This window comes from Notolepis coatsorum (genome assembly GCF_963971535.1).
Source record: "Notolepis coatsorum genome assembly, contig: SCAFFOLD_1837, whole genome shotgun sequence".
Classification (NCBI taxonomy): domain Eukaryota; kingdom Metazoa; phylum Chordata; class Actinopteri; order Aulopiformes; family Paralepididae; genus Notolepis; species Notolepis coatsorum.
The window spans coordinates 707-13,133 of NW_028173204.1; the positions used below are offsets into that span (position 1 = coordinate 707).

The window sequence follows — 12,427 nt, forward strand, 5'->3', positions numbered from 1 at the left end:
CCTCCCTCCCTCCCTCCCTCCCTCACACCCTCCCTCCCTCCCTCCCTCCCTCACCCCCTCCCTCCCTCCCTCCCTCCCTCCCTCCCTCCCTCCCTCCCTCCCTCCCTCCCTCCCTCCCTCCCCTCTTGCCGCCTGGGTGAAGAGAGGGGCAGCGTCCATGGCACCAGTGTGTCTCCATCAGATTAGCACCAGACCCAGCCAGGTGTGACTGGAGCAGCAGAGAGAGTGGAGGAGACACTGAGACACACAGGACCAGTGGAGGCTGTTGTTGTTGACTAGGGCTGAGCCCAAACGTTCGAACGTTCGGACCTTCGTTGGTTACGTTGGCATTCGAATTGTAAATCAATATTAATAATATATATAATAATGCATAAATAATAAATAAATAAATTATTAATGTAATTATCAATATAATTTTTTTTATGTGTCTATTCATTCTGTTTAAACCAATGGGGGTTTTCTTCACAGTTGCAGATAAATATTAGGCTACACTAATATTATAGTATAAACTGATGAGTTAACTTCATTAAAGAAAGTTGATTTAATAAAAAATAAAATAAAAGACTAATTTAATCAGATTAATCACTTTATTCAAATTGAGGATTTAGTTTGAGGATATTTATAAAAAAAATACTTTTTTTTGGATACATTTAATTTTTTTAATTAAAAACGAAGGTTCGAACGGCCGTTCGAAAATAAAACTGGCGAAGTTCGAAGCCCAAAAACAGGCTTCGGGGGAAACGGCTCTACAGAGAGGAGACACACAGGACCAGTAGTAGAGGCTGTTGTTGACGCACGTCGCACTCAGCCAGACTGCTCTCTCTGAGGAACCTGTGCTGCTACATCTGTGATTGGCCGAAGCGTATCCTCAAAATCTTTCTACAGTCAGCAGATCAGCCGTCGGCATCGGGTTTGTAGTACGATGATGCTCCTACACAGACCTTTGTAGACAGCTGTGCGCTCGATTACGCGTGCACACACACACACACACACACACACACACACACACACACACACACACACACACAACACACACACACACACACACACACCTGAGCAGACACACGCAAACACAGAGAGACACAGACACTTTGTCCTCTCTTTCTTTCCTCCTTCTTCTTCTTTCTTTCTTTCTTTCTTTCTTTCTTTCTTTCTTTCTTTCTTTCTTTCTTTCTTCTTTCTTTCTTTCTTTCTTTCTTCTTTCTTTCTTCTTTCTTTCTTTTCTTTCTTTCTTTCTTTCTTTCTTTCTTTCTTCTTTCTTTCTTTCTTTCTTCTTTCTCTTTCTCTTCTTTCTTTCTTCTTTCTTTCTCTCTCTCTCTTCTCTCTTTCTCTCTCTCTCTCTCTCACACACACCTCTCTCTCTCTCTCTCTCACGCACACACTCTTTCTCTCTCTCACACACACTCTTGTCCACACACACACACACACACACACACACACACACACACACACACACACACACACACACACACACACACACACACACACACACACACACACACACACACACACACACACACTCCCACACAGAGACGCAGAGACACACTCGTTCATACAGGAGGAGATGCGTGTGTGTCGGATGGGCGGTGTGGGGGGGAGAAGCAGTGGACGGTGTGGTGTCTCCTGTCAGGACGGAAGTGAGGCCAGATGTTTGTCTGTCTCGCTGCAGGTGGAGCTGCTGATCGATAATGAAGCGGAGAAGGACTACCTCTACGATGTGCTGCGTATGTATCACAAGTGAGTAGTGGCAACCGACCCCTCCTTTAAGTAACCCTCTTCTATACTTGTTATGATGCAGCTATTATCTGGGCTATGGTGTGTGTGTGTGCGTGTGTGTGTGTGTGTGCGTGTGTGTGTGTGTGTGCGTGCGTGTGTGTGTGTGTGTGCGCGCGCGTGTGTGTGTGCGTGTGCGAGTGTGTGCGTGTGTGTGTGAAGAGAGAAGACAATAAACACATTAAGTCGTTCTAGGGGTGTAACGATACACACATTTTCAGATTTGCTAAACATTTTTATTCGTTTTTTTTGGCCACGATTCAATTCTATTTCCGATTCTTTGTGTGTGAAAACAATGGCCTATTTGTACTACGAAGCTCTAATGACATATATATATATATATATATATATATATATATATATATATATATATATATTATATATATATATTAAGGCTGTCAAAGTGGTCACGTTATTAACGCAAAATTATTTTTATATTACACGAGATTAACGGGCTGTTTTTTTAATTTAATTTAAATTTCTTTACCTTTATTTACCCAGGGTAGGTTCGATACTCTCAGAGAGAGAGAGAGAGAGAAGAGAGAGAGACGAGAGAGAGAGGGGGGGGGGGGGGGGGGGTGAGTCCTCAGCCCTTGTGTGGGTGAATGTAACAAGTTCCTAACTTGTATTATTATTTCATGCACAAATTATTCATCGTTTTAAATTATTATTTTCTTTCAAGTTATTTTGTGCATCACTCTGTTTGCTTTGCATTTTGATGCAAATTCGCAATGCACAATGATGGTCATCCTTTGGTGTTAAATGGAAAAAATTGGTGATGAATAGTTCAAGTGTAAAGTTCCAGTAGAGCGGTAAATATAAATATATAAAAATGTATATATATTTCTTCGCGTGCGCGCAAAGAAAATGCAGGCGGCAGCGCTTGCTTCACTGAAGTGCGACACGTTTTGTCCGGACGACGGCGTTGCCGACGCAACAACAAGGCCGTGATGACTCCTCATTATCTGTATCGTGTGACCGCCGGCATGTCCTCCTGTTCTTCCTAACGGATAATCAGTGTTTGTTTCCACACCTGTGATTCCTCTGCGTGTGTGTGTGTGTGGAGGCGTGTGATGGGACGCTCGAGACCTCCGGTAATAATAATAACGTGACGTGAGGAGCTTAGAGGAGGTGGATAATGGGGTCCTCGGCTCTAGGTTTCCAGCTTTGTCTGCGGTCAGAACCCCTGAACCCTGATTGGTTAATCCGCTGATGAGTTTCCACCGCGCTCCACGCCTATTGGTTAAGAAGCATGCTGATGAGTTTCCACCACGCTTCGGACTCACAAAAGATCCTTTTCTCTCTTCACGCTTGGCCACGACTGAAATGACGCTTGTTAATTATTCATAGAACGGGGCCAGGTGGACAGATTTGATATTATAAGTCTTAGCGTTTAGCTTCTGTGCTCCCTGGACACGTGGAACGTCACACAACAAACGCTAAAGGCTCAATACGTTGGTATCCTTTTTTTGGTCCGTTTTAGATCCTTGATCACCAACCATTCCACCATCATTTGTAATTGTTTTAATTGATTGTGTGTTAGGGCAGGGGTTGGCGGAGTCCAATAGCAGAACACAGGAGGAGAGAGAATGGAGCGTTTTAGGTTGGTTTTAATGTTTACCCCCCAAGCAGACAGGTTTACAGGTACAGGAATGAGAGACTTCCCGGTGGAGAAGGGTGTAAGACAAGGATGCATCTTGTCCCCTGTACTCTTTAATATGTACAGTGAATCACTGATGAAAAAAGGTCTGAGAGGAGGGAAAGGAGTAAAACTTGGCGAAGAGAACATCACCAATATAAGATACGCGGATGACACTGCTATAGTCTGTAACTGTCAAGAAGATCTACAGGACATGATGAATAAGCTGAATGTCGAATGCAAAAACTATGGAATGTCGCTAAACACAAAGAAAACTAAAGTAATGATCATTGAAAAAACACCAGGAACTGTTTGTAAAATACAGGTGGATGGAGAAAAACTTGAACAAGTGAAGGAGTACATGTACCTTGGAAGCTGGATCAGTGAAGGTGGTAGAGCTAACATGGACATTAAGAGAAGAACCGGAATTGCAAAGGGCGCATTCTGGAACCATAAAGAATTATTGAGAAGAAACATAAGTTGGAAAACGAAGACCAGGATTTTGGAAACGTATGTTATGTCAGTCTTTTTATACGGAGCAGAAGCATGGACGCTGAATGAAGAGGCAAAGAGGATGATGTGGACACTGAGGAAGATGCTGAAGATAACATGGAAGGATAATATCAAGAATGAGGAGGTACTGAGAAGAGCGGATATGCAAGGAGGACAGCTGCTGGAGAGGTTGAAAAAGAGAAAGATGGAGTTGTGCGGGCATGTTCTGAGAGGATCCAGCGGGGAGATGTTCAAGAAGGTGGTGATGGGGAAGGTGGATGGAAAGAGAGGAAGTGGAAGACCAAGAAGAGGCTGGGTAGACAACGTCTGTGATTGGAGTGGAGTGAGAGGCGGAGTCACGGAGTTGGAGAGAAGAAGTGGGGACAGAATGGGTTGGAGAGTGATAGGCAACCTTCGGAACGAAGAAGCCACCTAATGATGATGAATGTGCAACAGGTACATGAATGTGCAAGTAGACAACGAGCGGGTGCACTCCTCGTGCTGCGCAGGAGCGTCCAGGCGGGTGGTGTCTTCGGGAGCGGTGGTCCTGGGCACAGGGAGAGCAAAGATTAGGACAAGGTATGAAACAAGGACAGAGTACCAAGGCTAGGGTGCGACGTCGTACGGTCTAGGTAGTTAGGTTAACACTGCGACGAGGGTAGAGCAGGATCCGTGGGCTGAAGTAGGAGTTCGTCGACGAGGGCATCCCTCACAGCCGCGTTGATTGATGTCCCTCTGGCAGCGTGGGAATCCTGGGGTCGGATGCTGCCCATATAAGGGTGTGGAAGGATGAGGGGGGTGAGGAAGGCTTCCGCCGTGATGGTGGTGTGGAAGGAGGAGGGGTGAGGAAGGCTCTCGCCGTGATTATGACAGATTGTACACATCTTTTATTATGATTGCACTTATTGTATATTGTATTATTCATCATTCATATTCATCATTACATTCACAATCATGTCATTATTATGTTCGTATTAAGGCTGTCAAAGTTAACGCGTTAACGCACAATTCTTTTAACACCACTAATACTATTTTTTTGCGCAAGATTAACGTAAAAAAAAACTAGACTTCACTCAGGTGTATTATTGATACTCTCATTGATACTATGTTTGTTTCTGACTCAAAGTGTGTGTGTGTGTGTGTGAGAGAGAGAGAGAGAGAGAGAGAGAGAGAGGGGGGGGGGTGAGAGAGATGAGGAAGGGGCAAGAGAGAAAGAGATCTGGGAGAGTGTGTGTGTGAGAGAGAGGGGGGGGGGGCGGGGGGTGTGAGTCCTCAGCCCTTGTGTGGGTGAATGTAACAAGTTCCTAATGTTTTAATTTGCCATTAATCGCAAGTTAACTATGGACAATCATGCGATTAATCAGATTAAATATTTTAATCCATTGATAGCCTTAGTTTGTATGCTTGACGTCATTGAAAATGAGGTTTAATTTTTGAGGATGATTGAATGAATGAATGAATTAATGATTATGGAGCCGAATGCTGTAGGCTACTGGCTTCCTGTTGCTCTCTTGGTAATGGATACTGGATGTGGTCAGATGACTACAGTATATTAGTTTACTGTACAAGCAGGATATTCATGTCCTCTAAACGCTCGTATTGTGTATAAGAAAGAATGACAGGGGAGAGTCTCGTGTCTTTTGTCATTGTTTCTGTTGGCGTGTGACTTCAACACACAGTAAAGCCTGTTGGCGTGTGACTTCAACACACAGTAAAGCCTGTTGGCGTGTGACTTCAACACACAGTAAAGCCTGTTGGCGTGTGACTTCAACACACAGTATAGCCTGTTGGCGTGTGACTTCAACACACAGTATAGCCTGTTGGCGTGTGACTTCAACACACAGTATAGCCTGTTGGCGTGTGACTTCAACACACAGTAAAGCCTGTTGGCGTGTGACTTCAACACACAGTAAAGCCTGTTGGCGTGTGACTTCAACACACAGTACAGCCTGTTGGCGTGTGACTTCAACACACAGTACAGCCTGTTGGCGTGTGACTTCAACACACAGTAGAATAAAAAATGATTTGATCTATTCTACTATTTTATTGCACTGCACCATTGCACTATTATTTTACTTTGTCTATTTGATCTTACTCTTTTTATTATTGTCTATTTAAAACTGAATCAAACCATAAACAAGGTGGCCTGTTGGGATGTTAGATCCTAATGTAAATGTTACATCCCTTCCTGCCACCTCCCCCCTTCCACATCCAGGAGGAAGAGGTGAGGACCACCTTCAAGAAGCTAAAGAAAAATAAAGCAGCAGGCCCAGATAACATCAGCCCATCTGTCCTCCATCACTGTGCTGCAGAACTGGCCCCCATCTTCTTCACCAACATTTTTAACACCTCCCTCCGTAATTGTTCCGTCCCCCAGTGTCTCAAACAGTCCACCATCATCCCTGTGCCAAAATCCAACAATATCTCCTGCCTCAACGACTACAGACCAATTGCCCTCACATCCGTAGTAATGAAATCATTTGAACGCATCATTCTCACCCACCTCAACACCAGCACCACCCCCCTCATGGACCCACATCAATTTGCCTACAGAACCAACAGGTCTGTGGAAGACACAGTCAACACAGCCACTCATCACCTGCTGCAACACCTGGGATCCCGCAACTCCTACGCCCGCATTCTGGCCATGGACTTCAGTTCCGCATTCAACACAATCATCCCAGCCAAACTCATCAATAAACTACTGGACATGAACATTGACCCCTGCATCTGTCACTGGATCCACAGCTTCCTCTCCAACAGACAACAGAAGGTCAAAATAAACAACATCACATCCCACCCTCTATATCTCAGCACAGGAGCCCCCCAAGGCTGCGTCCTTTCACCCTGGCTTTTCTCCCTATACACCAACCTGCTCATATCCCTCCACAACTCCGTCAAAATATACAAATATGCAGACGACACAACCCTTATAGGCCTCATCACAGACAATAATGAAACAGAATACCGTACACAGATCAACCACACAATCACCTGGTGCACAGACAATAACCTCCTCCTCAACTCATCAAAAACCCAAGAACTCATCATCGACTTCAGACGCCAGCCAAACCCCAAAACCCCCATATCCATCTCCGGCAAACCCATAATCACCACAGACTTCTTCAAATTTCTCGGCACCCACATAAGCAATAAGCTCAAATGGAAAACCAACACAAACCACATCCACAAAAAAGCCAATCAAAGACTCTTCCTCCTCCGCCAGCTCAAAAAATACAGAGTCAGAAAACATCTCCTGCTCCGTTTCTACCAGGCCATCATTCAAAGCATCCTCACCTTCTCCATAACAGTTTGGTACAGCAGTCTGGACACTCACTCCAAAAACAAACTCCAAAGAATAATCAATAAATCCTCCAAAATAATCTGCACCCCCCTCCCATCTCTTGAATCACTCCACCGCCAAAGCACAATAAGAAGAGCTAGAAACATTATCTCTGACCCCACTCACCCAGAACACCACATCTTCCAGCTGCTGCCCTCCGGGAGGCGCTCCAGATCCCTGACCACCAAAACATCCCGCTTTAAAAACAGCTTCTTCCCCACTGCCATACGGACACTGAACTCCCTGTAGCACCCCCCCCCCCTACCTCTGTTGCTATGGACATGGACATAAACTGTGAACTTTGATATTGTGGTCTTGTAATTATGTATTTATGTATTTAACTGCATGTAGTATGTACGTATTGTAAGCGATAAGTGACCAACCAGCTGGCTGGGTGGTCATTAAAGATAATTGATTGAATTGATTGAATTGAATATGTCTGCACTTTATGTGCTAATTTTATGCCTGTCTTTTTTCTGTTGTGAAGCACTTTGAGCTGCAGTTTCTGTATGAAAGGTGCTATACAAATAAAGTGTATTATTATTATTATTATTATTATTATTATTTTATTATTATTATTATTATTTATTATTATTATTATTATTATTATTATTATTATTATTATTATTATTATTATTATTATTATTATTATTATTATTATTATTATTATTATTATTATTATTATTATTATTATTATTATTATTATTATTATTATTATTATTATTATTATTATTATTATTATTATTATTATTATTATTAAAGAAAACAAATAAAAAATGTTGTACATATAATTTTTTTTACATACTATTTTTAACAATGATAGCCCACAATCCTGTGTGAATCCAGATCAGTCCTCAAGCTTTCAAACATCTCTCTCTCTCTCTCTCCCCAATTGGTTTTACAGAATGAATAGACGCATTACAAAAAAAAAAAATATATATATATATATATATCGAATGCCAACGTAACGAACGAAGGTCCGAACGTTCGGGCTCAGCCCTCTGAACACCACTCTCTCTCTCTCCCTCTCAGGTCCAGCTGACTCCAGATCAGTCCTCCTGCTCTGAACACCACTCTCTCACTCTCTCTCCTCTCAGGTCCAGCTGACTCCAGATCAGTCCTCCTGCTCTGAACACCACTCTCTCACTCTCTCTCCTCACAGGTCCAGCTGACTCCAGATCAGTCCTCCTGCTCTGAACACCACTCTCTCTCTCTCTCCTCACAGGGCCAGCTGACTCCAGATCAGTCCTCCTGCTCTGAACACCACTCTCTCTCTCTCTCCTCACAGGGCCATGGACCTGCCGGTGCTGGTCGGGGACCTGAAGCACGTGATCAACGACCCAAACCGCTTGCCTCTGTTTGACGCCATCCGACCGCTGATCCCACTCAAACACCAAGTAGAGTACGACCTCCTCACTCCCAAGAGATCACGGTAAGCACAATAGTAGCAGTAGTAGTAGTAATAGTAGTAATAGTAGTAGTAATAGCAGTAGTAGTAGTAGTAGTAGTAGTAGTAGTAGTAGTAGTAGTAGTAGTAGTAGTAGTAGTAGTAGTAGTAGTACTACGTAGTAGTAGTAGTAGTAGTAGTAGTAGTAGCAGTAATTGTAGTGGGTTAGTAGTAGTAGTAGTAGTAGTAGTAGTAGTAGTAGTAGTAGTAGTAGTAGTAGTAGTAGTAGTAGTAGTAGTAGTAGTAGTAGTAGTAGTAGTAGCAGGGTTAGAAATTAACATTTTTTTTCAAGGGCTTTTTTTGCCCCCCTTAATTGATTTTCGGGGGCTTTTTTTTGTATTTCGGGGGCACTGAATTTTTATGATGAAAATTAACATAAGGATTATAAAACATTGTTGACACTTTTTTTTACAGTCTTCGTCCCTATGTTTGATAATGTAATGTTAATGTCTCCATATATAGGGCTCTACGCTAACCTTTTTCCCAAGGAGCACATGTGCTCCTAAATAAAATGTTAATAAATAAAATCTAAATAAAAATTTAGGAGCACACAAAGAAATTTAGGAGCACAGTGAAAATTGTTCAAGTAACACAGAGTTTATTAACTATTTATCTCATGCATTATTATACTGTGCGTGTGCACACTATGAATTGAAAATGGGGGACCCTGATGTAAACAAGACGAAAGTCTTTCTCTGGTCTGCATCCCCTTAACTTGTGTGTATTGAGCTGTACTGTATTGTACCCATTCTGCAATCTGTTAATAAAGTTTTCAATCAATCAAACGCAAAGGATATCGGTTGTCAAGCTGCTTTTGTATGTTGTAGTGTTGTTATGATACCAACATTTTGACTTTGATACAGATAGGAAAGGTAATGGAATATATTATTAGATGACAGAACATTGAAAATTCTTTATACAATTATTTAATTCATTATGAAATAGAAATTCCGTTTTTGGGTGGAACGTTTGTTGCAAGGAGGGAGGAGGCGGGGACCGCTGCGTGTTACACACAACACGGAGAAATGGTCTAGCTGCTTCGGTGCGTCGTTAACGTTAACGTCGGAAGAAATTCCCCACTAAGCCCTAAATTCAGAGCAGAGCAGTATCCTAATGACTTTTATGCTTCAGTCGATAAGGTGTTTTGCGAATTCTGTCAACATACCGTGGGGACTGGACCCGCAAAAACACGTGCGAATATCACTTCAAAAGCCATGTCAGCCGGATTCCTCTCTTTCTCCTCGTCTCTCTTTTGCTCAAAATAAAAATGAATGGGCTTCATGGCTGGCTGATTTTTTTGCGTTGTCTGATTCTGAATGTATAACTTGCCTAAGCCGGTACCGTGACTTTGTTTTCGGGCGCTACTGTGATTGGACGTTTATGCGCTTTGTGTAATGTGGGACTATTATAACAGCGGAGCTGTTTTGTAATCGTCACTCGTCTCGAGTAAATGATTTTTCCGGGTGGCGCACACACACATATTATTAGGGCCAAATACAAGGGAAATGCTCGCACTGTAGATCATATATATAATTATATATATAATTAGTAAACTGTCGGGGGCATTTTCTGCCCCCCTTAACTGATATTCGGGGGCATTTTGTCCATTTTCAAGGGCATTTTGCCCCGAGCCCCCGTTAATTTCGAACCCTGCGTAGTAGTACTACGTAGTAGTAGTAGTAGCAGTAATTGTAGTGGGTTAGTAGTAGTAGTAGTAGTAATAGTAGTAGTAGTAGTAGTAGTAGTAGTAGTAGTAGTAGTAGTAGTAGTAGCAGTAATTGTAGTGGGTTAGTAGTAGTAGTAGTAGTAGTAGTAGTAGTAGTAGTAGTAGTAGTAGTAGAAGTAGTAGTAGTAGTAGTAGTAGTAGTAGTAGTAGTAGTAGTAGCAGCAGTAATTGTAGTGGGTTAGTAGTAATAGTACAGTGGCGGCTGCTGACCAAATTTCTTGGTGAAGCACAAAATTATCATATTATATTATATATTAAATTATATTTTTTAAACATCCCCAACGCTGCAACACCCCCATTCTTCCCAGGTGTCAGGCTCCTCATTCGCTTCCATTCATTTTGGGGACCATGTTTAAATATCATACTTCTGAAGTATAAGCAAACTATACTGCTGTGACGATTTCAATAAAACAGACCATTCTGAGTCAATGGTACAGCAAAACTGTACATTGGAATATTGGTAAACATATCGGTCAATCCCATTGTCCCGTGGGATTATGCCCCCCCCCCTCCCCGCGGCGATATTAATATTTGATTAGAAACGCAAGCAAGGCTTGCCGCGATTCATGTGGTCCTTGGGCTACCTTATTATTACACACGCAAGGCCACAGCGGGCCAATGAATTCATAATCACTGTAAAATATATATATTTTAAATGCACTCACCACACAACAGCCAAAGCAGTGACCGATCTCATCTTCCATTGAATATTGCAGCTTCCTTCCTTAGAACACTGACGCCAGTCCAGCTGCAACTGCGCAGGTACGAACTGGCATTGCCAGGCATTCTCTGATTGGAGTTCAAGGCTGTCAATCATTCAATCGTTACACGAAAGAAGAAGATTCAATCCCCCATTCAATGGCAAGAGCTTAGATGCACGGACCGGGCTTAGATGATGTTAATAGCCTATTTTGATTGGCTATTATATTATCCCGGTCAGCCCGTGCAGGGAAAGTTGCACCAGAGTGATTGACAGCTAGCCATTACTGACTGCAGTGCAGGCCTGATCAGAGAGCTCAGAGCTGTCACTTTTGGCCATATTTGAAAAAAAAAAAAAAGAAAAAAAAAAAAAAAAAAAATATATATATATATATATATATATATATATATATATATATATATATATATATATATATATATATATGTGTAAATTAATAATAATGATGAATTATGAGTGAATTTGTGTTTCACGTGTTGTCATGGAATAACCTCCACTGTAGTAGTAGTAGTAAAAGCCTAGTGGTAGTAGTAGTAGTAGTAATAGTAGTAGTAGTAATAGTAGTAGTAGTATAATAACACACCTTTTCGCCATAAACAATCCATGAGCTAGTTTTTTGTATTGTTGTATGTGTGGTGTATTACAGTATGTCTGTCTGTTCTCTATCTGCTTGGTTGGACTGCCTGTATTTTTTTCTGTTTTTCGTATTGTTCCTGTCTTTTTTGTTTCTTTTTCTCTCCCGGGATGCACCCCTGGCCGATGTAACTATTGGTTGAGGGGCGCAATATGTAAGGGATAATGTATAGCTACGAGGTCATTGTCGCAAAATAATTGACCGAGACTGCGTTCTGGAACACAGAGGCGCCGCTTATTACAGGGCTAACTTACTAACAATATACGTAATTCATTTTACACCATCGACAAGACGAGATCAAATGCAGACGCAGTTGTTCTGTTGCTCCTCTGTCATCGCCGGCAGGTGTGTGGACTTGATTGCACCTGATGCAGTGCAGCTGTGCATAATGGTAAAGCTTAGCTTTCGTGACTGCGATCAAAATGCTTGATTGTGATTGGTCAATAGCGCTCTGTTGCCCCTAGCAGCGGTCATTATTGCGCGTTGCCCCTAGCAGCGGTGAATGATTGAGAAATAATTTACCGCTGCTAGGGGCAACGGAGCACTATTGACCAATCACAATCAAGCATTTTGGCGAATGTTAAAACGCCATGTGATAAAAATAAATGTATCATATCATATCATCATATCATAGTAGTAGTAATAGGCTAGTAGT

General features: G+C 42.2%; 1 protein-coding gene across 1 annotated transcript in view; it reads left to right on the forward strand.

Moving 5' to 3' along the window:
• Nucleotides 1-1,630: 1,630 nt before the first annotated feature.
• The window catches only part of ush1c (Usher syndrome 1C), a gene marked incomplete at both ends in the record, with an annotated part of 32,893 nt that continues 22,096 nt past the window's right edge, over nt 1,631-12,427 (forward strand). Inside the window, 2 exons of the mRNA XM_084338842.1 lie at nt 1,631-1,737; nt 8,536-8,679. Coding sequence (XP_084194968.1) covers nt 1,631-1,737; nt 8,536-8,679 — 251 coding nt within the window. The remainder of the gene's footprint in view (nt 1,738-8,535; nt 8,680-12,427) is intronic.